At 43.5% G+C, this 23707-nt stretch overlaps 1 protein-coding gene across 1 annotated transcript; it reads right to left on the bottom strand.

The window, feature by feature from the left end:
- On the bottom strand, positions 1 to 23707 carry RHOA (ras homolog family member A). Its single transcript, XM_039558836.1, has 5 exons — positions 23588 to 23707; positions 6338 to 6495; positions 3495 to 3615; positions 2128 to 2258; positions 1 to 1267 (listed from the first exon to the last, which is right to left on the bottom strand). Exons 2-5 carry the CDS (start codon positions 6491 to 6493, stop codon positions 1094 to 1096), a joined length of 582 nt encoding a protein of 193 aa, XP_039414770.1. The 5' UTR covers positions 6494 to 6495; positions 23588 to 23707; the 3' UTR covers positions 1 to 1093.

Below are 23707 nucleotides of genomic sequence, written 5' to 3'. Positions count from 1 at the left end.
TACAGGGAGCTTAGAAAACTGCCTTTATTCTATTAGTTCTTGGAAAAATGAAAATACAGAAAGAGTTTAGTTGGCTGCAGAACAGCAAGAAGTTCACAGGTTAGGAGTCTGATCACTACATGGTAACCAAACTTACACAAAAAGTTTCTTTCTTTTTTTTTTAAAGTTTTGAAACTGGGTCCAGCAATGAATTTAAGGCAACTGAACAGTTCAGAAGCTTTGAGTGTGAGCAGGCTGTCTTTACTCATCCCTACAGCACGTCATGGAAAAAACTCCTCCTGGGTGTGCAGACCACTCAAATCATTCAAATGGGTCAGACTCTTACAAATGAACAGGGGAAGAGGATCAGCTGCTTTCCATCGGACTTTATTTTCAAATACAGTTTCTTAAAAAACCCAGAACACCTTAACGCAGAGGTTACAAGTAACAGTATTAGGAAATCCAATTATACAAAAAATACTACATCTAAGCTGGGGTAAATAGATTTATTTTTGGTAACATACATTTAAACTGGCACTAATTACACAGTAACTAAAAGGTAACTAACATGAAACCACAGAACCCTCACTTTTCCTTAGCTGAATGGGACTTGGTCATTTCAGAGTGATCACATTTTCGAACTAATGTTTTACACCAAGCCATGAAAATCAGATCTTCCTAAATGTGATAGCACTGAAGCTACGCTCGATTCCATACAGCCATGTAACGGTTGTACTCAATTAGAATAGGACGTTAGTTATAAAGTAGTTACAGACCAATCCTCTGTGTTGACAGCTTTTTCTCTTTCTAGAGAGAAGAAAGAAGATAGAGAATTGTCTTCAATTAGCGCCTGGCATATCCTGTGAGTGCAGAAAAGGTTTGTTAGAGGAATGTTGAGGTTAACCTTGGGTGCACAGATGAATTTGATGCAGATTGTTATAAAAATCATGGTTGGCTTCTAAATACTGGTAGCAAGATGACTCGATTTTTAAATCTCTTAAGTAAATTATAGATAATGAAAAAGGCCAGTAATCATACACTAAGATTAATAAACAGCACTTCAAAATTACTCAAGTGCAGGGTGCTGCTTTGGCCATCTTCCTCTGGCCACGCTTTATAAGAGAAGGCACCCGGACTTTTTCTTGCCACGCCGGGCTTGCAAAGCAGCTCTAGTGGCCATTTCAAACACCTCCCTCACACCGTCTTTGGTCTTTGCCGAACACTCCATGTACCCGAATGCACCAATGCGGTTTGCCATATCCCGGCCTTCCTCGGGTTTGACAGGCTCCTGGAACAGCACAAAAGCAACAGGTGAGAACAGGCCAAACCCACACCGCTCTTCCCCTTCCCACCCAGCTTCCCAACAAATGCAAAGGAATTTCTGGATTAAGTGCATGTAATGAATTGGTTAGTTAAAAATGCAATGCCAGAGGACACGATCAGTTTTTTGGTATCTCTGAGCTTGAAAGCTGCAAGACTTTTTGAAACTTGAGCAAGTGATTGCTTATTTCTGATGAAATATTTATGCAATTCTTTGCTACCATTGCAAAAAAGCCTATGAACAAATCCCCAAGTCAATGCCTCAGTCTTTGTACAAAACCCCCCAATGTTTATGCTACAGGTGCAAAACTTCCGGGACAGAGCAGAGCATCTGCAGTCCCATAGCCAAGCTGGGGGTTTCAGGCTCAAGCAGAAAATGAAACCGGGTGATATGCTCAGGAATGAGCAACAGCACCTGTGGTTATTACCCCAGAACACCCACCAATGAAAGTGTTTGCTGTCACATCCTGAACACACCAAACAGAAAACAGCTCCGGAGTGTGTGCACTGATGTGCTCATGTCTCCTCATCAATTCCTTTGTACCTCAGGGATCCATCTCTCCAGCAGTGAGAGAAGCTGACTGTAAGTAACCCAGTACAGCCATTTGCATGGCTGAGGATGCCTTTTTCTAGAACTAAACCGCCAAATACGAGAACCCCCCACTCAGTTAAAGGCAATAGATACTCCCTGGTGTCTGCCATGGGTTAGTGTTGATCACACAGCCCACAGAAACCAGCAGCCAGCTGTGGGTGCCTGTTTAATGCTCTGCTACAACCACCACACACTTCTGCCATTTATTTTAAGACTCTGAGGGGAACTGAACTTGCCTGCTTCATTTTGGCCAGCTCTCGTCTTGTGTGCTCGTCATTCCTCAGGTCCTTCTTGTTTCCTACCAAGATGATAGGCACGTTGGGGCAGAAATGCTTCACCTCTGGGGTCCACTTCTCTGGGATGTTTTCTGAAAAAAATAAATAGAGGCATAACTGTACAAAAACCCACTTCTGGGGAGAGTTTTATTTTAAAGCTTTTACACGCCGCCTGAGTCGTCATAGCTTGATAATCCACACTGATGCCCTTTTCTCTACTCTTCAGAAGGAAGTAAATAGACCTGTTCTGGTGTTACCAAAAAAGGAAAGCCTGTCTGTGGTAATTTGAAGGCTGAGGGACATATAACATCTTGGCTTCTCTCAGCAGCTACCTGACAAGAGTTAGCATAAGGGACTTCGAAGAACAGCATACAGAATTCTGGAGTAGAAACTTATGGAATATTTTGCTTCAAGAGAAACATTTTATTTATCTCCAGAAGCTAGAGATGGGCACAACACTGAAGCCTAAGTTTTAGCCTCACTTGTTCTTATAAAGCAACACAAAACAACCCCCCATAGCTCTCCCCTTACTGTAGCAGAAACATTCAACACATTAATTACAGATACACAGAAACAAAGGCTTGGGGTAAGTAATTTTCAATCTTCCATTTCTCCCTACATGCAGGAAATGAATTTGTTCTCGTACACCAGAAACCTCCTCCTCACATCCCTACATGACTTTATTTTTTTAGTGAAAGGAGGACTTGAGGGCTTTTGAAAGCAAAACCTTGACAAATTCTATACAGCAGGAAGCGCTGAACAGCCTAAAACATCTGGCTGTGCTTTCATAAGCTCTTAGACATTTGAGATTCACCAGTGGATGTACCTGCAGGCTGCATATCCCCTTTTTATCTTCATGAAATTCCATTCAGCTTTTGAAGAGACATTCGCTATTGTGTATTATGGCATATTTTCTTGCTTGAAAGAACAACTTAGACAAGGATTTTGAAGCCAGTTTTTGCACTACAGCCAAACCATCAATTCTGCAGCTGCACCTGGAGGGCTCAGGTGTGCTGGCCTCTAGATGCTGCACACCTGAAAAGCAGTTCACCGCTCCCAGGGGCCCTGGCACTCAGATACTGCTGAACAGGAAGGGAGGAGAGGGAAGAGAATTTTTACAACCTGGGCAAACACAGAGTGCTGCTGCAGCTCTCGTGATGCTCAGCGTTGCTGGAGAATTCCTTAATGTCTGAAAACTACACACTCAAACCAGCACCAATTCTGAAACTAGGAAAGCTCCCAAGGGAAAATATATTCTACAGTGCAACTTCCAAGGGGAATATATTGATACACAGAAGTGGTTCTGACTCAGTTAGAGATCTACTTACCTAAACTATCAGGACTATCAATTGAAAAACACATAAGTATAACATCAGTATCTGGATAAGAAAGCGGTCTAAGTCGATCGTAGTCTTCCTGTCCTGCTGTATCCCACAAAGCCAACTCAACCTGAAAAATGAAGATAAGGAGTCAGTCAGATCACCAGGAAAGTTCTGATTCAGCAGCCAGGAACTCAACAGGAGTGAATAAAATATTTCAGTCAATACCACTCAAAAGGAGGAGACTACATGTTCTCCTGTGACAGGAGAACTATTAGGAATTTTACATTCTGTAACTCCAAAAATTAACTTATTGCTGCTTATGAGTCTTTTCTTTATACCTATGACCACTGTCAATTCTCTAAAAGGACATAAAAGCTACCAGCAGAAAAGACAGAAGAATTGAAGGGAATCAGCTCCAAAGGGCTGGGAAACTCTCTGACAAGCATCCCAGAAACACCAGTTTTCACTGAAAGTGGACTAGATATATGCTTTTTAGGATTATGCACATTTTCAATGGGTTCATAGCTGGAACCTGTAGTGACTAAGAAAGGTCAAGATTGTTCTTATTTGTGCACAAATTTAACCAAACTGATTTGTGTGTAAGGCTTCTTGTTACTAAGAAGGAAGTAAAGTACTTAATGTTCTCGGTATTTCTACTTTTGCTGGAGGTAGGGGAGAACACCCCAATAAGATTGTTTAAAACTGTAGAAGGAACAGCCAACATTTAAAACAAAGAACTTTCAAAACTGTCATCAAGCTCTTTAGGTATACTCTTGCTTGAGATTCTCTGATGAGTCTGCCTTCACATTGGAGTGGGTTCCTTCTTCTTTAAACTCTTACATTCAAAAATCCCAGGAAAAAAGTCCACAGCAGCTCAGATAAAGACAGATGGGCAGAACTGGAACCCAAACACGAGCCTGCGCGTGCAATGCAACTGTTTAAATTGTGAAGAGACAAAGCCGTAAGTTGCACACATATACAAAAATAATCTTCTGTATTTCAGTCAGAAATACTCCTTCTCTCAGAGTCACCTCTGCAGTTGCAAATGTGAATTCTGTGGCAAATGTTCATATTTTTGAAGAGATGTCTGTTGATGGTTCTGTCACATGACACTGGAACCAGCACCTAGAAAACACATCTCCTACCACGTCTTTGTCTTTGTATGACTTCTGGACATTTCTGGTAATGCTTTTCTAGGAAGACAGAGGTAAGTGGCTGTCAAACAGAAGAGGCTTAAGTATGGCTCTCCTACAAACTTTTGTAATCAAATTTTCTGAAGACCAAGAGCTTGGGTAAAATATATCCTGTAGTTACAAAAATAAAATCAGCTGATACTGCTCAAGCTGCTCATGCTATTTTTCTTTAGGTACTGGCTGCATATAGCTGATAGGGCATGACTCCTTGTTCACTCATTCAGAGACGCAGAGATTCAGGCAGAAGGGAATGAGGAAGTTTGACTTGGTGACAAGAGAGAGAAATGGATATCATGCATATTTCAAACAATAGTCCTTAGAGTCTAAGATACAATATAGAAATTGTAGAACCTGTTACTTGGGGAAAAAACATGTCCTAATATTAGTCTAAAAGTAAATTTTTTTTTAATGATTCACATTATGGGAGAGAAAAGCTCTTTTTATACTCAAAAAGCATGAACTATCATTACTAAATCCACAAATAACCCATCCCTGCAACAGCAGGAAATCAAATTTAACATCAAGTCCAAAACTAGCTCAAAACCCTCTTTTTCTCCAGTCAGGATTGAAAGTGAGCAATTTCCATCTATCAGTCACTGCATCTGAACTAGAATGGACTGAAAAATGTCTTGGCTGTACCTGAGCCCAGAGTAAAGGCAATGTCATAGCCAGGGACAAAACAGGGAAGTTGAGCACCCTCAGCACCAAAACCTGCCACATGCTTGACCTGCATTCCCATGGCAGAGTCAGCTCTGTGTGGTTACAGTACCCAAACAGACACAGGCCATGGCTGTCTGACAGGGTTTGTAAATAGCTGAGCTTTCAGGGTGCAAAGTTCCTGATTTGTGTGCTTCTGCAGTATCCTGGAAAGTGACAATTTTGCACATCACCCAGCACGCTGCTGACAGAATTGGAGAAGGCAACCTACCCAGGGATCAGCACCTACAGCTGCCCCTTGGAGCAGGTGTCTGGCACGTCTGGTAAACAAAAGGACTCAAGAGTCCCACTGATTAAAAACTGACTTTCAAACTTACTAAAATTAAAATGAAGTATTTTAATGATTAATTTACTGAAGTACAAACTAAAGATGAAGCTCAGTGAGCTGTGGCTACGCTTGGCTGCTAAGAACTGTGTTCCTTTAGACAAGCAGGACAGATGATGGTGATGGTACACTACAAAAATCAACCCCCTTGATCAACCTGTCTGTCATCTGTTCTCAGAAGGATGCTGCATGTTGCCAGGAACGGGTATGAAAAAAAAAAACTCTCCAGGAATTAGTCTTTGTTAATTACAATACCAGGTCCCTATCAAAACAGGAACTCTGTTCCAAAGGCCAGTAGCCCCATGCCCTCAGCAGATTTGCATTGCTCCACCCGCTCCCAGCTGCTGCAACATTCTACTCGGACTGACTGCATGGCTTTTAGAACCTCAGCTTGTGTAAGGTTAGAAGCACCTTGTTAAACAGACACTGGATATGAGCACGTTCTAGCAAGGCCAGTATTTTTTTCCACATAAACATACCTAATATTTAAAAATATATTTACAACATAAGCACTAAGCACATGTGCTAACCACATACTGAAGAAGTGTAGAGATTTCCATGCTATTCTGAACAAACACCAGCTCATTCTGGCTCTTAGAGAAGGGTTCACATACCTGCTTTCCATCCACTTCAATATCTGCTACATAATTTTCAAAGACAGTGGGAACATACACTTCAGGGAACTGGTCTTTGCTAAATACAATCAGCAGACAGGTCTTTCCACAGGCACCATCTCCCACTATAACCAGCTTTTTTCGAATGGCTGCCATAGCTGAAAAACAAAACGACAACTTGTTAATTCAACTGCTACAGCTTTTAACCGAGATGCTAATAATTAATAAACGCTTTTAAATTGACCTTTTAAACTGATTCTACATGTCCATTGGAGAGACAGACATATCTGGACTTGGGTGAGTTCAGATTCCCATCCTTTTAACAAAAAACACACCCCAGCACTAATCAACACACTGGTGAGCCCACTAGGTGCAAGAATAATAGAGACGAGAGGAGATGGGCCTGGTTTAGCCCAGATTTATTGATCTGTTCTGAAGGCTGAGATAGGAGCACCCCGAGATAACGAGTAAATTAGCAGCACTGTCCCAGGGTACCCTCTCAGAAGTGTATTCCAGGTAATGGTATACAAGATGCTTCAATTTAAGGGCAGTCACATTTTCCTATCACATTGAGCTGTCTTAACAACAAAATGCCAGTCAGCTGGACCGAGGAGCACCAACAGAAGGACCTTAAGGTAACCAGTTGCTCAGATTACAACCACCACTCTGCAAAGGATTTTGGCAAGACACATCTCACTCCTCAATCCACTTTCCTGGGCATCACCACTACCAGGTTAATAGAGCCTGCTGTCAGTTTGCAGTAAGTAAAGGGGGTACTTAGAAGTGGAGATGCCCATGGTGCTCCTCACAGATCTCTGCTGAGCAATGAATGTATTGATCTGTATCAGGACCACACAAATCCGTGACCTGCTCAAAAGCATCTCTCGACTCAAAAAGACAGTACAAAAGCTTGAAAAGGTTTAGGGAAAGCCTGGAGTCAGGGTGGGGCGGAAGGAGATGGTTGTTTTGGATCTGGCAAAGCAAACAAAACCAGCATTATATATGTGCCTGCTCTCTTCTTTCTTTTCTCCAGGCATTCCTTTGTGACCAATGCAGGAACAAGCAAAAGATTTAGGGAGTGACCTGGCTACGAGGGAGTACAATGAGGACAGAAACATAACGACTTTCTTCTCCATAACATAAAGGCACTCCAGGGGAAGCCGCTTAGTCATCCCATGAAGCTTCCTGGAAATGGAGCAAACAGCAACGCCACCACAATACCTATGACTGCATGACCAAAATACCACAGAGGGAGCACCCTGTGAGTTAATTTTTGCCATGACAAATCCAGAACAAAGTTCTACAAGGATGACCAGGGCTGCTGGCAAGGGGAGAAGGCCTCAAAGAAGCACAGGAGAGATTTAAAGGACACAGCAAAAATATTTTATCCTTTTCACCTCTTCTCTTGCCTCATGAAATTAAGTAAAAAGGTAAAACTACCATCTAAAAGCAGACTTTGGTACTGTGAGGTGGTGAAGAAGCAGTGGATATTACAGAGAATCTGCACTTCTGCTCCAGGTACAGAGAAGAACCACTTCAACCCACCAAGCAGCAAGGGTCAAGGACAGCCTTGTCAGACACCTCTGCTCAAGTGATCCAAGTCCATCTCCAAAGTGAGTTTCTTTAACCTTGTAAATATGTATGTACACAAGTTAAAGTTATTTATCGTAGGGACTTGGGGTAATTTTTACATTTGTGGAAGGTTTTTAATGATCCAAGCTGTATAGAAGTTTTCTTTCTATAGTTTTAGATGGTTTTGAATACTTTCTAGCAATGGTAGTACTTGAATTTTACAGAACTGGTAATGATCTGTCCTCTGCACCAAGTCAAGATCAACTACTTGTTACTTCTATTTAATGTCGGCTTTGGCTAATCTGCCCTTCAAGTCCTACAAAACCTCTGAAGTCATCTACTCTTGTGCTCCACAATACTTACTATGAGAAAACTTCCCTTAATGTCTACCCTCACCCTTCTTTGATGTAATATAAGCCCATTACTGTTTATGCTGTTTGTCGTGGCCATAAGGAAATGGATTATTCCCTTTCCCCAGCGCAGTTGAGAATATATGCCTTCATTTAGTCTTCAGGCAAAACAATGCCAGTTTATTCAAGCCTTCTCTGTAAATCATATTTCCTACATTTTCCCATTGCTCCCTTCTGGGCAGAGTCCAGTTGGCACAAATTTACCAAAGCCTGGAGCCCAAAAGCTGAATCCAGTATTTCTCCTAGGGCTCTATGAACAGTGCCCAAAGCTGAAGGATTAATTTCATTGATCTTCTGGGATACCCTGCTGCTTAAACACCAGTCTGGAATTGTGTGTCTTTTTCTTTCTTCTTCCCCTCCCCAGAACACAACACTGTTGATACAGTCAGCTTTTAATTCCTGATAGTTCACAGCCTTTTTTTCATTCTGATGGCTGTACAGTGAGTAGTTCTCTCTTCACACAGCTGAATATCCATTGCCAGGCTTTGATTTATCCTTACGCTGACTGATGTTTTATTCTACCTTCAGGTTCTAGCTCTGCCCTCCAGCTTAATCATAGTCTGTCAGATGCAAGTTTAATAGTAATGATTCCCAGATAATTATCTAGGCCATTGATGAAACTGCCCTGGAGACACAGTGGGCGGCTGCCGGAATGGGATAATCTGTCTTTCCTTGCTATCCTCCCTCCTTCTCCCTTCTGTGCTAGTGGCTGGGACTGGCCCAGCCTTGAGTTACCTGCAATAGCACCCAGGGTAGGTGACCTTTGGGCATCACCTACGGATAACTGTATTTTTCAATGGATTATCAGATCAACTCTTCCTTTATCTTCCTCTAAATACTTCCATCTCTCAGATTATTTTTTAAGTGTTCCTTGCCAGTTGAACTTTATGCTTTGGCCCTCTGCACACCTATGTCTAAGGTCTACAAAGAAACAACAATTGTGTAAAAACACCTCCAAACACATCATTTAATGTAGACCTTTCTACAAATCCTTCCCTAAAAAAGCTTGAAAGTTTTATGGATGTGTATAAAAATTATTTCAGGAGCTTTATTTAATCTCCTCAGTATCTTTTTCCTGAGAAAAGCCCATCATGAAACTCTCTGCCTGAATGCTTCCTGAGATGTGTTGACATCATTTGGACCCAAGATGCCCTTCAGCAGCGTGTGCTCAACCACTTCCTTCCCACTGCTCAGGACCCGCCCCAGGAGGCTCTCCTGCTCAGAGTTCTGTGCAGGACAGTCATCAGGACATATCAAACCTGCCGAACTGTCCCTTCCATCTAGTACACTGAAAACCTAGGTAATTACAATTCCCTCATCACCAGCTTCTAGAGGATCCTTCTGGACTGTCACAAAAAGCATCAACCACACGATCATTTTTTTGGATGGATATGAGGACCCATGGCATCCTCGTATTTTTTACTTTAGTTTCACCTTTTGCAGCATTACCACAGAACAATTCCTTCTAGAACAAGCGTGTTGTACAAAACTCAATTCAGGATGCAAAGATCACCACTTAAAATCTCCAATTTTCAGAAGCAGCCCAGATTATAAACGCTGGGTAGATACAGACGCCTCAGGATGTCAGCTCTGATCATTAGATAAGATGCCTCCATCCACCTCGGAAGAAAGTTACCAAACATCACAACCACTTCTTTCTACTTATCATTATCAAGGAACCACAGAATGGTTTGGATTGGAAGGGACCTTCAAGACCACATCCTTCCAACCCCCTGCCATGGGCAGGGACACCTTCCACTAGACCAGGTTGCTCAAAGCCTCATCTAACTTTGAACACTTCCTAATTTAGGAATTCCCTGAATTTCCTAATTTAGAGGATTCCGTGTACAGACCAGCATCTTTCACCTAGTTATTTTTAGCTAAAATAAATACATTCCTCTCCAGTGGGCAGCTGTAAGGGGTTGTCAGGTCTGGCAAAGATCCAGAAAAGCAACATCTTGGTAGCACAATAGAGAAAAAATGGCTTGTTAGAATGGAGTTACATCTTAGTGGCGTGTGTCACAAGGACAACACTAACAGCATTCACAGCAGTCGGGTCTTTCTGCTGCATTCTGACATGCTCTGGTTTTCCTAAGTATTCTGAAACATGGAAATACATCAAATTTGTACCAGCAGTATGTGGGAATCAAAGCACTTTTCTGGCCTAAAGAGTTTCATTTAAGATGCACATTACACACAATTTAGTATTTGCTGCAGAACAGCTTTTCATCAGTGAGTACACGTCTACATTTAGAGCTAAAAAACCTCTATGAACTACTTGAGAGGGTATAACAAGCAGACCAAATCCAAGTACTACTACCTCACTGTAACTGAACACAAGTACTACACATTCATCCTTTTACACAGTGCATAGAGCAGGGAGAGTCCAATAAATCCAGAAAGCTGCTGGAACTGCATCACTGATGATGCATGCAGAACACTGAGCAAGAAACATTTTATCCCAGTTAGTGTAGCAGAATGGCTGCAGTGATCTTCTAGGAGAATCTGTGCTGTCTTCTGCAGCAAGGCAACAGATCTGCAATTTTCCCCACTCTTAAACGAACCACTCCTCCCACCTTTGCATTTATAGGATTCTCAAAACCAGCTAGTCTGCTAGATTCAAAGTGGAAACTCTCACAACACGACTCAAGTGACTCATCCGAATGGAAGAGATTCAATTATGACATTTCCTCAGCCTAGGCCAGTGTCTTTCACAGGTATTACAGGGGCTTTAGACATCATTTACTCAATCCCACTAACATCACAGGAGGTTACAACACAAGGAGCTCCTGTTTGCAGAGTTGCCACCCTAATACCCTTGTTACAGGAGGCTGCTGTTTCTAAGTGCGGTGACGCTCCAAGCCCTGCTTGTTAAGGGAATCCACCAAATACTCTGGAAGAATTAGAAATGGGGAAAATATTTTTTCCCGTGTTTTAAACATACTCCCCCCAAGTATTACTGTTTACTGCAAGGGAATTTGCCTCTTCAGCATGCTATTTATTCTTCCAGGGAACAAGTTTTCCAGTGCCTCCTCTCCTGCAGGTCCCAAGGCCACACAGCATGAGTGAGGATTGTGGACACACTGTTGACATTCTGAAGTTGGACAGGCTGGCAACAAACATGCCAGGTTTGTCTGTCTCACTCTGGATCTCATCCTGGAGAAGGTAATTGATGGAAGAAACAGCCCTTTACCATCACAAAGGTATCACAACTATATTTAATTTCAATTACCAATTAACTACTAGTAACTTTATGTTGCCTTCTATGCTATACAGGCAGCTCCTTTGCAAAATGCAGAATTTTGTAAAAAAAAAAAAATAATTCTGGATTATTGCATGTCAGCAAAAACTCAGCAGAAGCAGTTCAGAAGCAGTTCAGCATGCAGTAAGGATGCAAAATGCAGAATTTTGTAAAAAAAAAAATAAATTCTGGATTATTGCATGTCAGCAAGAACTCAGCAGAAGCAGTTCAGAAGCAGTTCAGCATGCAGTAAGGATGCTGGGGGTGTGGGGGGGAACATCCTTTAAATACTTTCCCACCTCATCTTACTGAAGTCCTTAAAACCAAAATGTTGGAAGGTAAAGGTTTTGAATTCTTAGAAGGACTGCCTTGCTGCTGACTCCTCTAGACAGCACTGAAGCAGTTTGCTGCTGAGTGAATTACAGCCTGGCACTCTTCTCACTTGCTTCATTTCCCCCTCATTCAGTCAGCCCTGCCCTGGGCAGCAGAAGGAACAAGAGCCAGGCTAAAGGACCAGAAGAAGAAACCCTGCTCAAGTGTCCTCCAACCTGACCAGTGAGGCCCTGCCCTCTACCTACCACAGGGGAGAATTGACTTTGTCCCAGTCCCTCAACTGCCTCTGCCTCAGTACCTGCATTTACCCTTAAAATAGACTTTTGTTCAAGTCTGAGGGGGAGGAAGAAAAGTTTTCCCAAAGACTCCAGGGACGCAGAGGGGATGAGCAGGCTTTTCCCACAGTTGCCTTCTGGCCACCTAGCAAGATCTGGCATCAAAACTGAGAACTAGCAGAGCAATTTGGAGTCTGATCAGCCCCGAAGCAAACAGGTCTGATTTTAGGGCAGCTGCATACAGCCAGTGAAGAAAGAGACTGAACACAGAGCATCTGAGTGGGTGAAGTGGTCCAAGGACTATGACCAGGGAATGGGGAGGGGTCAAGCAAACAGGCCAGGAGGAGAACGGCAGAAGGATGTAACCACTCCTCTAGAACAGAATCCAGGATTCCCACATCTCCCAACAGCAGGCAAGCATCTCAACCTCCTCCTCCTCCAAAGTCCCAATGGAAAATGTCAGCAACTATACATTCTGTAATCCTTTTTCGCTGCTCACTTCTCATTAGTGATAAACAATATCAGAAATACTGCAGCTTGCTGCTGAAATGCTAATCCTGCTACCTTAAATCAGCTTCCTTCAGCACATGTAAGCCAGTGTGTGCTATCATGCCATTTTTCCCCACATGACCAACACAGGATGGCCCTGCTCTTACACAGCAATAGCTGTGAAGTAAGAGAAATTATGACCCCAATTCACCTCTTAGAGAAGCTACAAACTGGGAGGTCAACAGCCTTGGAACTGAAAGAAAAGTAAGAAAAAAATTAAGGAAAAACGTGATTCAATCACATAAAGGAGTCAGATACAACCCATGTTTCTGCTACAGGGTTCCTAAAGGATCCTGGAAGAAGTACATACCCCAAAACATGCTGCAAGTGACCACTTACTTATTATCTGAACTGATCTGTACAGCCACACTGACAGTAAAACCAGACACACTGTGAGCTCAGAGTCATCTGCCTTCTTGACACCATAAATGACCTCAAATCAAGCATTATTGGGGTGGAAGCTCAGTTCAATTCCAAACCACCGAAATAAAAACACTAAAAACGCGAATGTGATCACCTCTATCAAGGGGACAGTCAACACATTTCACTGTAATGATTGAGATCTTCTTAATTCTGTGCAAGTTTGCTTGTGGACACTTGCACTCATGCACCAAAAAGCCACATTATTTAAAGTGTTGCTAACAAGGCCTTTGAGAAATAGTTATATTTATATTCCTTACTGCAGCCAATACATAAAGCAGTTTGACAGTACTGCAAAATAGACCTATTTCTAACTTCAGCACTATGTGGGAGCAGTTGGTGAGAAAAAGCTATCTGCTGGGGTTTTTTGGGAGGGTTACATATGAAATCTAACACTTGAAAAAAGTTCCAAAGCTGGCAAAGCATAGGGCAGGCTACTGATGTTGCACGTTAAATTTAATCCACAGAGAAAATGGAAATTTTCTGTTGCAAGACTGAAGTACAATTGAAAAACTGACACAGAAGGTCAGCATAGTATCCAACAGGATTAAACACTGAACACAGGTCCTTTGGGAAGGTCTTTGGACAGGGCAAGCTGTGTGTTCAGCTTTCTGATAACAGTTCATTCAGTCTGTGTCAACCAGGCTCAAGTCTGGCATGTTTTACTAGTTTGGAAAAAGTGCCTTGCAAACAGAGCTGTACATTTCCAGAGCCAGCTTTAAATCAGGGGCAGCGTAGCTGTGTTCACCCCCAGCTAATAAACCTCCCCAGGTCTCAGCTAACTCCACAAATAACCAGCTCAAGCCTCTTTGTACCACATCACCAGAACTGGGAACAGGGTCAGCTTAACTGCATCAGGTCTTAGCAACATTGGTTGCCAGCCCCAGTGAACCCTTAATGACTGATGAATTTTTTACAGTCATTAAGAGTTATCCAAAAGTACACAATAGGTGTTTAATAGGCATGGGCATACAGTGCATCTTCGTTAAGGACACAGTGTGTTGTTTATGCTGTCTCTGCAATGGCTGTGATGGGGCAGAAGATTCCTCATGCAGTGTAAAGCCTGCCAGTGCAACGTTTTGGAGGAAACCTGAATCAGCCGTCAGCACTAGATCTGTGTTGAGTGTCATGCGGACACAGTATGTCTAATCCGAGATATCACGTGAAGTCTCAAAGTAGGATTCATCCTATCAAATTACAGTCTTTGCCCTTGCTTTCCTCTTCAGGAAAAATCCGGTATGACAACACACAATTTTTCTTCCTCTCAGAGAAGAAAATTGTTTTGGATTCTAATAAATTTGCTTGATTTTTAACCACCGCAGGAAAGAGCAAAACGCTTTGCTTTGCTCTCCTTCCTGGTACAGAGCACCTGCCCATGCCTTTACAGGAATGATGCCTCAGCACTGCCAAGTGCTCCCAGGAACACATAAACTATCTTTTGTTAAAACACCCAAACCATGACCTGTGCAACCCTCTACACCCAGCACTGTGTCCCACAAGCAGCTCCAATACAGACACTGACCACTGGACCAACTTGTTCCTGCACCTAAACTTACACCTAGAGACTCACAGACCACCTGTAACTACAGGTCTACACACATGGAAATAGTTACATTGACTTAGGAGTTGGGTCTCTCCACCTTAGTGCCTGGCATTCTGGACAAGCTCAGGACTGGGGATTCTTGTGCTATGGGAGAAGAGGAAAAATGAACAAGAAGCTTCCCCCTGCATGCTTGCCAGCCTTCAGCTCAGGAGCTCCCTAGGTCAGATGTGGTTCCCATGAATTTGGTAACCTCAAATAGATTTCTCCTCCATGAGCTTGTCCAGACTCCCTTTGAACCCATGTAAACTTCCAGCACACACAACATCCTGTTGGAGGGAGTTCCCACAATTTAATTACACATTGTGTAAAGCCACTTCCTTCAAATTCAAGATTGTCCCTATTAGTTTCTTTTACTGCCTCCTAACTCCGAAATGGAAAGGGAGTGAACAATTTGCTTCCACTCACCCTTTTCCTGCTCCTCACTAACAACCTTTCCAGACTGAAGCATCCTAACACAGAGCTGGTTGGTTGGTTTTTTTTTAAATTACCTCTACACCTTTGACAGTAGTGACTGTCTATTCCTGGCATAAGGAGTAACGAAGTAGTAGAGGTGTCACGGCGAAGTGCGTCAGGCAGGAGGGCCCTTAAGAGCCAGCAGCACAGCACTGAGTACCTTTCCATCCCATATTGTCCATCACAGCTCCAAATGCCCCAGGGCTGCTGCAGCACAGCTCTACGAGCAGGAGCCTTAAATCCATCCACACAGTATCAGAGAACCACACCCTCAGCTGCGTTTCAAGTGCAAACAAGCCACAGCTTGGTCATTCCCCAGTAGTCTTCACCCCGTGCATTAACTCAAGTGCAGACCATCTTGACTTTAAAATAGGAATAACAGAGAATCCCATACCATGCTCCTCACTCCAGCAGTCAGTTACATTTTCTGCATTATGATGAGGTTTTTCTTGTCACTTCCTCACTTCTTCAGCCTCTGAAAACTTCCCATTGCTGGCATTTCGCATTTCTTCCAGGTGACCGCTAAGAAACAGCCCAAGAGTCCAACTCCTTCAACTCACTACACACAGACTCACTTGAGCCTCTACTTGCCTTTTACAGCTACCCTCTTTCTACTAAATTTAATATGAACCATATTGATTTTGTTCTGGCTTAGTTTCTCACTGAAAATGACATGCAATTACTGTCAAGTGCTAACTGAAGGCTAAGATGAACACTTGCACTTAAGAATCAAACTAAAACAATTAACACCACTTGTTTCTATATCCCCCAGTCCAGGCTGAGTGACACTGCCTTAATTCCTTCCTGAACGCTTTGTTACTTATTCCATTATTGTACCTGGGATTGATGTCTTAGTCTGATGGGATTATAATCATTAAGAGTGTCCTACTTCTCTTCATTATTACTGCATATTAGCATTCTTTCAAACTCAAACTGCTGCACTACGTAAAGAGCTTTCTGGAAAAAAAATTACATAAACCCTTTCCATTTTCAGGCCAGAGATCTTCAGAGCTAAGATATGTATCAAAACAGAGGTGTCAATTACCAAGTCTGGGCAGATTAGGTGTGCAATATCATTCAACCTTTTTTTTTTTTTAACTTAATGAGATAATCAAAATACCTGATTACACAGAAGTTCCCTATGTATAGATAAATAACTGCCAAAAGATAGGAAACCAAGCAGAAGGAAATGCTCAGCACTCTCAGAAAAACACCCGTGGAACCTGCACAGCTCAACGTTCATAAATGACCTGAAAAAGCGAAGAAAAATAGCTATACAACAAAATTTACTGATGATGTCAAGATGTAGAGGTAATAAAGGCAAGGGCTAACTGTGATGGATTTCAGAACTTTAACAGGCTCTGTGCCTTGGCAATAAAATTTGAAAGAGAGAAATGTGAAGTGATATGCAACGTAAAAACCAGATTCCATTTCCTATATGAAATGATGGACTGGGAGCTGATCACTGCCACTCAAGGACAGTATTTAAAGGTTATATAGTTAATTCCTTTAAAATACCAGCACAATACTCCGAAGTGCTACAATTTTAAAGATTCCAGTATTAAGAACTAGGGGAAAAGGAACAAACCAGAAACCATTACGACGATGTCGGAATCCATCGCATGACTGCATCTTCTGATGTGTGCAGCTGTGATCCTCCCCATGTCAAAAGGCTATAAATGAACTGGAAATGACTCAGAGCAGGGTACATGGATGATTAAACTACACAACAGTGACCACATGAGGAACAACTATAGGAGAACTGGAAAAAGGACTGTCTGGAAGAGACGCAACCACAGAAGAAAATAACTGGATGCTTCTCTCAGACCCTAAGGAGAGGTGAGCAAAGCTGGGGCCTGAAACAAGGACAAGCGTACAGGGGATGAGCCACCTTGAGAGCAAAGGCAGGCAGGCCTCCCAGCAGGACACATGGCAAGGCCTCACCATATTTCAACTTTTTAGACCCATAATTTCACAGTCATTTGAGCTCCTTTTTCCTCCCAGTTACTTTACATGATTTTGAGCCTCTGTTTTCTATTTTCTATGTTCAGTTACTGCTTTTCTCTTATTTCCTCTGTAAGGCTTTCCTGCACAGTTTTTTAAGAGTGAACAAAACAGATGCCTTCATTTCCCTTCCAAGCCAGGTTATTTAATTCACATTCAACACTTGGTAGGACAAAAATACTGCAAAAGAAGGTTCCTGAAAGATCTTTTTAAAGCATGTTTAAGTCAAAATTTTTAAAAACTAAACCAGCAATATGTGTGAGCAAAACTCTGTCTTAACACTGTCATCATGCATCCTGTTTTGTTAACACCAAACTTAGCAGGGTGCTCCTGATCAACTACCTGCAAAGTTCACCCCTATACTGTTCACCTCCCTATTGCTATATAATTAGTAGATGAACACCATTTCAGAACCCAGGGAAGAAGACTAATTCGAGCATTTCTCCCTTGTCTTCCTCTACCATGACAAGTCCCTCTCCAAGGCTGAAGGCAAAATTTGGATTTTGGGGGAAGAAAGCAGGATTTTGTCCTCAGGATCTGTGGCTGCCATTGCTGTCCTTGGCCCTCACGGAACACTCTTGTTCGTTTGCTCCCACTGACTACATCTTTGCTATCTGTAGGCACAACGACTTACGAGAGTACTTCTCTTATGCAATACCGAGTCCCAAGATTACTTTGCACAAAATGAGATTAGGGCTTAATATTGAGGTAATTATAGTAGATCTTTGGATTTCCATGTGTGTGTAATCTGCAAACCACTGTGCATTTGGGCCAGATTTTTCTTGGTGTCCTCTCTTCCCAGATACCTCCTGCATGTCAGATGGGATGTGGGGCACCTCACACTGAGCAAGGCAGGCTTCTGCTTGGATGAGGTGGCTCTGTCTTCAGGTACTGGCAGTAAAGCACATATGGACAAGAAAAACTAACACTAACTTTTCCAGACAACCATCTTCTTGTACCCACAACTGACACTCACCTGTGTTCCTTCCTCCTCTCCTCCCACCAGAAAGTGCACTGCTTCAGATCAAACACCAAGCAAGCCCAACACTGCCTGACACATGCAGGTGTCTCGAAGTAAAAGAAGGAGCAAATGCATTGACACCTCTGCAAGTGTATTTTCTCAGTTGCCAGCTTGGGGGTAATTATTTTTTTTTCATTCTTTGTGCCCAACAGCTCACTTGACAGTGTTCTCTCCTGTGATTTCATCTGTTTGGTTCTGAAGCCACATAAATCGTTGTCATTCAAAGCACTCTGTGGTGCTGCATTCTGCGGTCTCAGTGCAGACTGAGGGAGAGGCACCATCACTTTTGATCTAGACCAGACTGTGCTTGGTCATGTCTTTGCCAAGAGAAAGAGTTCAAATCTTTTTAAGCACCCCTTGTATGGAATCCATTCCTTATCTCTGATCACTCTTTTCAGCCTCATCTTTGCTTTTCCAGTTGCAATGTATCTCAAAGCACATCTTTCTTTGTGCCAACCCACTGTAAACAGTGTGTTGAGGACTAAAGAGCCATGATGCTATTCCTGTTTTCCTTTTTTTATCCCTTTCCCAAAGCCCCTCATACAAACTCGTATGATCACTGTTGAACCCTAACTTCCATTTTCACTGAATTATGGCAAGCTTCCTTTTAAGTGGCAATAATTAACTTTAACACCATCAGTGCATAAACAAAGATTACCCCCTTCTTTGTATTTATCTGGAACAAATTTCATTTGGCATTTTGCTGCCTGTAATTCAGTGTCAGAAGGACAAGCTGCAATTCTTCCTAATCAGCTCTTGTCTTTTCTTCCCTTCCTCCTTAACACCTTTCTCACCAGATCATTTATGAATATGCTGAACAGTAGAGGTATAACAGAGATCCCTCGTCTTCTCTTGTCCCAAACCTCCCTTCTCTGTGCTTCTCAAGTCATTCAAAACCTCCAGCAGATATGAGCTGCACCATTTCCTCTGCAAAAGCCACACTGGCTTTCTGCTACTCTAAGTTGTTAGTCCAGCTGGTTAGCTTTTTTTTGTCTTTTATTTTTTAAAAAGGCACTGAACTGTGATATCCTGCTGAACTATCTTTAAGAACTGCTACCATGTAAATCCTCTTCTATTTCTCTGGCTTCAAGATATTGAGAAGTTACACAGCGTAATTAGTAATTTGGTCATTTCAGGCCCAAATTTCCTTTGGAACCCCTGGGCAAGCACCATCTGGTCTTGGCACCTCGTAACTCTATTTATCACTTTGCTCTATAAATTACTTTGCTGACAATTCAAGCAGAGACAAATCTTCCAATGAGTCCTGTTCTCAATAAAGAGAATATCTGGCACAGGGACCCTCTTTGGACTCCTGGACTCCTCCATGGGAAACAGGAATGCACATAAGTCATCTAACTTTCTACTCATGGCTTCATCACCAAATATTTCTTTCACTTCTTCATCTATTGGCTCTCCAAAATCCAGCACCTTTCTTGTTTCTGATGAACTTGGAAATTTTTTTTTCTTGCTATTAGTATGATGTTTCTCAGAGTCTCTCGGGCAGGTCCTTGTATTTTTCATTTAACTTGCCAGAGTTCACGTTCTTATTTACTTTTCTGGTCAGCTTCATGACTTAAACTTTCTGAAAGGCTGTATTCTTATTTCTAATACTTTCTTTATCCCAAACTGCATGCTCATTCTCATCTGTCAACATTCCACAGTATAATTTAAAATCCTCCCAACAACATTTTCAATTTCAAGTGCAGAAGCCTAGTTCTGCTGTGGTTTACATGGAACCCAGCCTTTCCAAACAGCTCTTGGACTGAGGTTCAAAAAATGAGCCAATTCACTTGGTCAGCACCCAGTCAAGATCCCACTGTGAGACGGCCTTCTCACTTCCCACAATTTCAACAGAGCAGACAGGAGGTGAAGAACAAAGAGCCACCAGGTGTAAAATATAAGAAAAATGAAATGCTAGCAAAGAATGCAAACAGAGAGAACTGGTACTTGGACAGCTGCTAGTTCTTTCAAACCACTGACACATATAAAGACAACCTTCCTTACAACTGCAAAGACAAGGAGGAGGAATCCCTTTGTACACATCCACACCAGCGACCTGCTCCAAATGTGACAGTTCAGGCCAGGTGAGACAGAACTATTTATGGTTGCAAAGCACTGCTAATTAACTGAGCAAGAGATTGAATTGAGCCCTGTTTCTGATTAAAAAACAACAATAAAAAAGCAAGCAGAAAACCCACAACTGTCAGAGCCTGAGGAAGCAAAACCTCATATTTGGTGTACTGCCCAATTTTACTGGGTATACTTGTAACTCTCCATCTGTTCCTTTTACAAGGGACCTTGGTCATGAAGGGTGGTCAGAGAAAGCAAACTTTCTGATTAGTTTAATTAGATGATTCAGTTAGGATGGACTGGCTGTTAGTTGTGTGGATGGCAAATATCTTAATTAAAAGGTGGTCTATAGATATCTTAGTTCAACTTTGATAGTCTCAAATGTCCTTCCCAAATGAAGATATGGTGATAGGAAAAGGACAGAAAAGAGGATGGACAGGGCAGTGTCACTCTACCAACTCCAATTAGCTTTTGGTACTATATTCACAGTTCAGAATGAGTGGTAACAGAGATCCCATCAAGACCAGAAGGCACCCAGACACCAAACAGTAGTTACTGTAAAAGCAGCAGTAACTTAACCAGTGTACCACAGACAGTATTTTGGGATATTTTTGCTTATTTTTGAGATTAACTGAAAAGGAATAAGCAACTACCTCTTTCTATTTAGCTACCCACTATTTATAGCAGGAGAGGAATTACACCAAGAGACGAGGAGCAGAGGATTTTCACCATGCATTCAGGTGTGTGCAGGTGCTTAGCTGTACACTGGGAATGAAGGTCAGCTGTCATTTGGTGCATTTATTTTGCACTGCACTGTTCTGTATTACAGAGTTTCACCCCTATTATGTGTTTTACTAGGACAAGCTCATCGTGGATTAATTTAATATTTCAAGGGCACACTGGCTGTGCTTTATCAACATGCTAACTTCCTCAAACTCACCCATTACACTTCTCCTCCACGTTAGTTCAAACTGCATTTAAAGACACATTGTAAGGCAACACAGCAGAACATGAGAGAGATGAGATTTAGTATTAAAGGCAAAAGATGGTGTCCGAGTGGAGGCTTGGAAAGAACCTGAGGATACCACAGCAGCAAGGAATAAAATATGAAAGAAACTGAGAAGGTACAACTGGCTAATGAAAAGGCAGCCAAGGTCAGAAATGTCTAGGGCAGAGCAGACCACAGACATGGTGTGAAGAAGAGCCCACAGGGTTCTGGGCAATGTAAATACATTGAGAGAAAAATATTAAGTGTAAAAACCAGAAAAACCAAGAGTTACTGTAAGAAAAATGAGGAAAGATGATGATACTTCCAGGACCCCTCCAAAACGTTTCCATTTGGAATTTGCTTATCTGAAGAGCCATCACCAGTCCTACATCCTGGTGTCGGTTAAGATCATTTAGGATGTTTTTACTGTCAATTCCTGGCTCAGAGAACTCCCTCCCTCTGGCGCTCGGCTGCTGTGGCACTCGGCCAGAGCGTGAGCTTGGTGAACGAGGAGGGATAACATGAGAGCTGCTCAGCTGAGCTCTGCCGTGACAGAATTTATTTTGCCCCTTGTGTGAAGGTGCATTCATGTCTTGAAAAATTATTTTAAAAAACCCCATGTAGTCTAGTGTTAAATGATATACATCACCCATTCAAATTAATTTATGTCAAAGATTTATGGTGAATATGCTGTTAAACATTCCAGTGAACTAATTAAAGTGAAATAAGGCTAATGTTTTTCTTTTTTTAAACATGCAGCCTCGGTCCAAATCAGTGCCAGAATTAGACTCTGTATATTTGAACGAGAAATGCCAGTGCTGTGTGGCTGGAGACCTGGGTAAGGCCAGAACAGGACAGGAGGAAGGCACACATGTACCAGAAGAGCCTTCAACAGAAAGCAAATATTCTCACAAACCATCTTTTCAGGGAGGGAAAGACTTCATATTTCCATACTGGGAAAAAATCCCCAAATAAAGCCATCAGAGAATCTATATTTTGGGTCACAAACAACATTTAGGGCACTTAAAATTAACTTTTGAGATTTCTGAGATAAAAAGATTAACAGAAGTTTGCTTCTAGGAGAAGTTCACCATTTCGAAGTCACACAGATGGCAGAATTGACACTTAGGCTAAGCTCTGGGGGAAAAAAAAAAGCAACAACAAACTTAATATTCCCCAGAAAGGTCTTAGGGTTTAATTTTCTCCAAATCCTGTATCACACAGAGAAATGGTGGGTGGGAACAACTGCTCATGAAGGCTTCCCTGCAACAAACAGGTGAACTGTACCAGGAGAGAAACAAAAGCTGGATATGAGGCAGCAACTAAAAACAAACAAACCCCCATTCCAGACACCTCTTAAAGGGATATCAAAGTAGTTATAGTATCATTCGGCTGAGAACAATACTTCATCCTGAGTGTCCATAATAACTAACTCTGCAAACCTCTAGAAGTCTTTGGATCTTACTCTTAAAACCCAAACACAACTGAAGTAGTCTGGAGGTTCCTCTCGCCCTCAAAGGAATGGGTTTCCTGGCAGGAAAGGTTTATGCAGGGGTAGTTTAACACCGGGCAGTTCTCAGCCCAGGTAAGGCTGTCGGGGCACAGGACTCCGGTCGTGTCAAACCACCCCCGGCGTTTCCCCGGCCTGCAGCAGCCGCCCCACCAAAAAAACAGCGCCCAAACTTTCCAGTTTCGCCCCAAAGGCCGATTCCTCCCCAAGCTAAAAGTTCAGCGGCGCACAAACCCTTGGCAACCCCTCCGGACGCGCCCCGGCACGGCCCCGTGTGCCGCGCAGAGCCCGGGACGACCCCCGGCTGCGACCCCCGGTGCGGGCGGGGCGCGGCCCCGGCGGGGGTGACGTCACACAACAGGCTGCCACTCACCGGGGCACCCCCGGTGCCGCCCGTGTCACCGCGCGGGCCCTGGGGGCAGCGCCGCCTCCGCCTCCCTCCGCACCGCCCACGGCCGGGCGGCGGCACCGGGTCCCGGGCGGGGCGCGGGCGGCTCCCGCGGGGGAGCCCCGGGGCCGCGCCCCTCCCTCCCCTCCCCCGCTCCCGCGGCCCGGAAAAGGCTCCGTTACCGGCCCCGGGAACTCGCAGAGGGGCCGCCCCCCACCAGCCCTCCCCTTTCGTGCGCGGCGGTGGCGGCGAGAGGCCCGGCCGGGCCCGGCCGCCCCCGCCCGCAGGCCGCGGGCTCCCGGCGGGGGCGGGCGGGCCCCACCCGGCGACGGCGGCGGGAAGGGGAAGGGAAGAAGAGAAGCCGGCGATCCGCCCCCCCGCGCCCCCCGATCGGTAGAGAGCCCCCCCGGTACCTGCGGCCTGCGCTGGTCCGGCTCCCGCCGCCTCCTGCTCCACAGGCCCGAGCGCGAGCGGCGGCGGCGGCGGAAACGGGCGGGGCGGGGCGGGCCGTGCGCGCTCCCAGCCCCGCGCGC

This window comes from Corvus cornix, chromosome 12 (genome assembly GCF_000738735.6).
Source record: "Corvus cornix cornix isolate S_Up_H32 chromosome 12, ASM73873v5, whole genome shotgun sequence".
In the NCBI taxonomy this organism is placed as follows: domain Eukaryota; kingdom Metazoa; phylum Chordata; class Aves; order Passeriformes; family Corvidae; genus Corvus; species Corvus cornix.
Note: the sequence above shows the minus strand (reverse complement) of the source record. Positions and strands in the feature narration are given on the sequence as shown.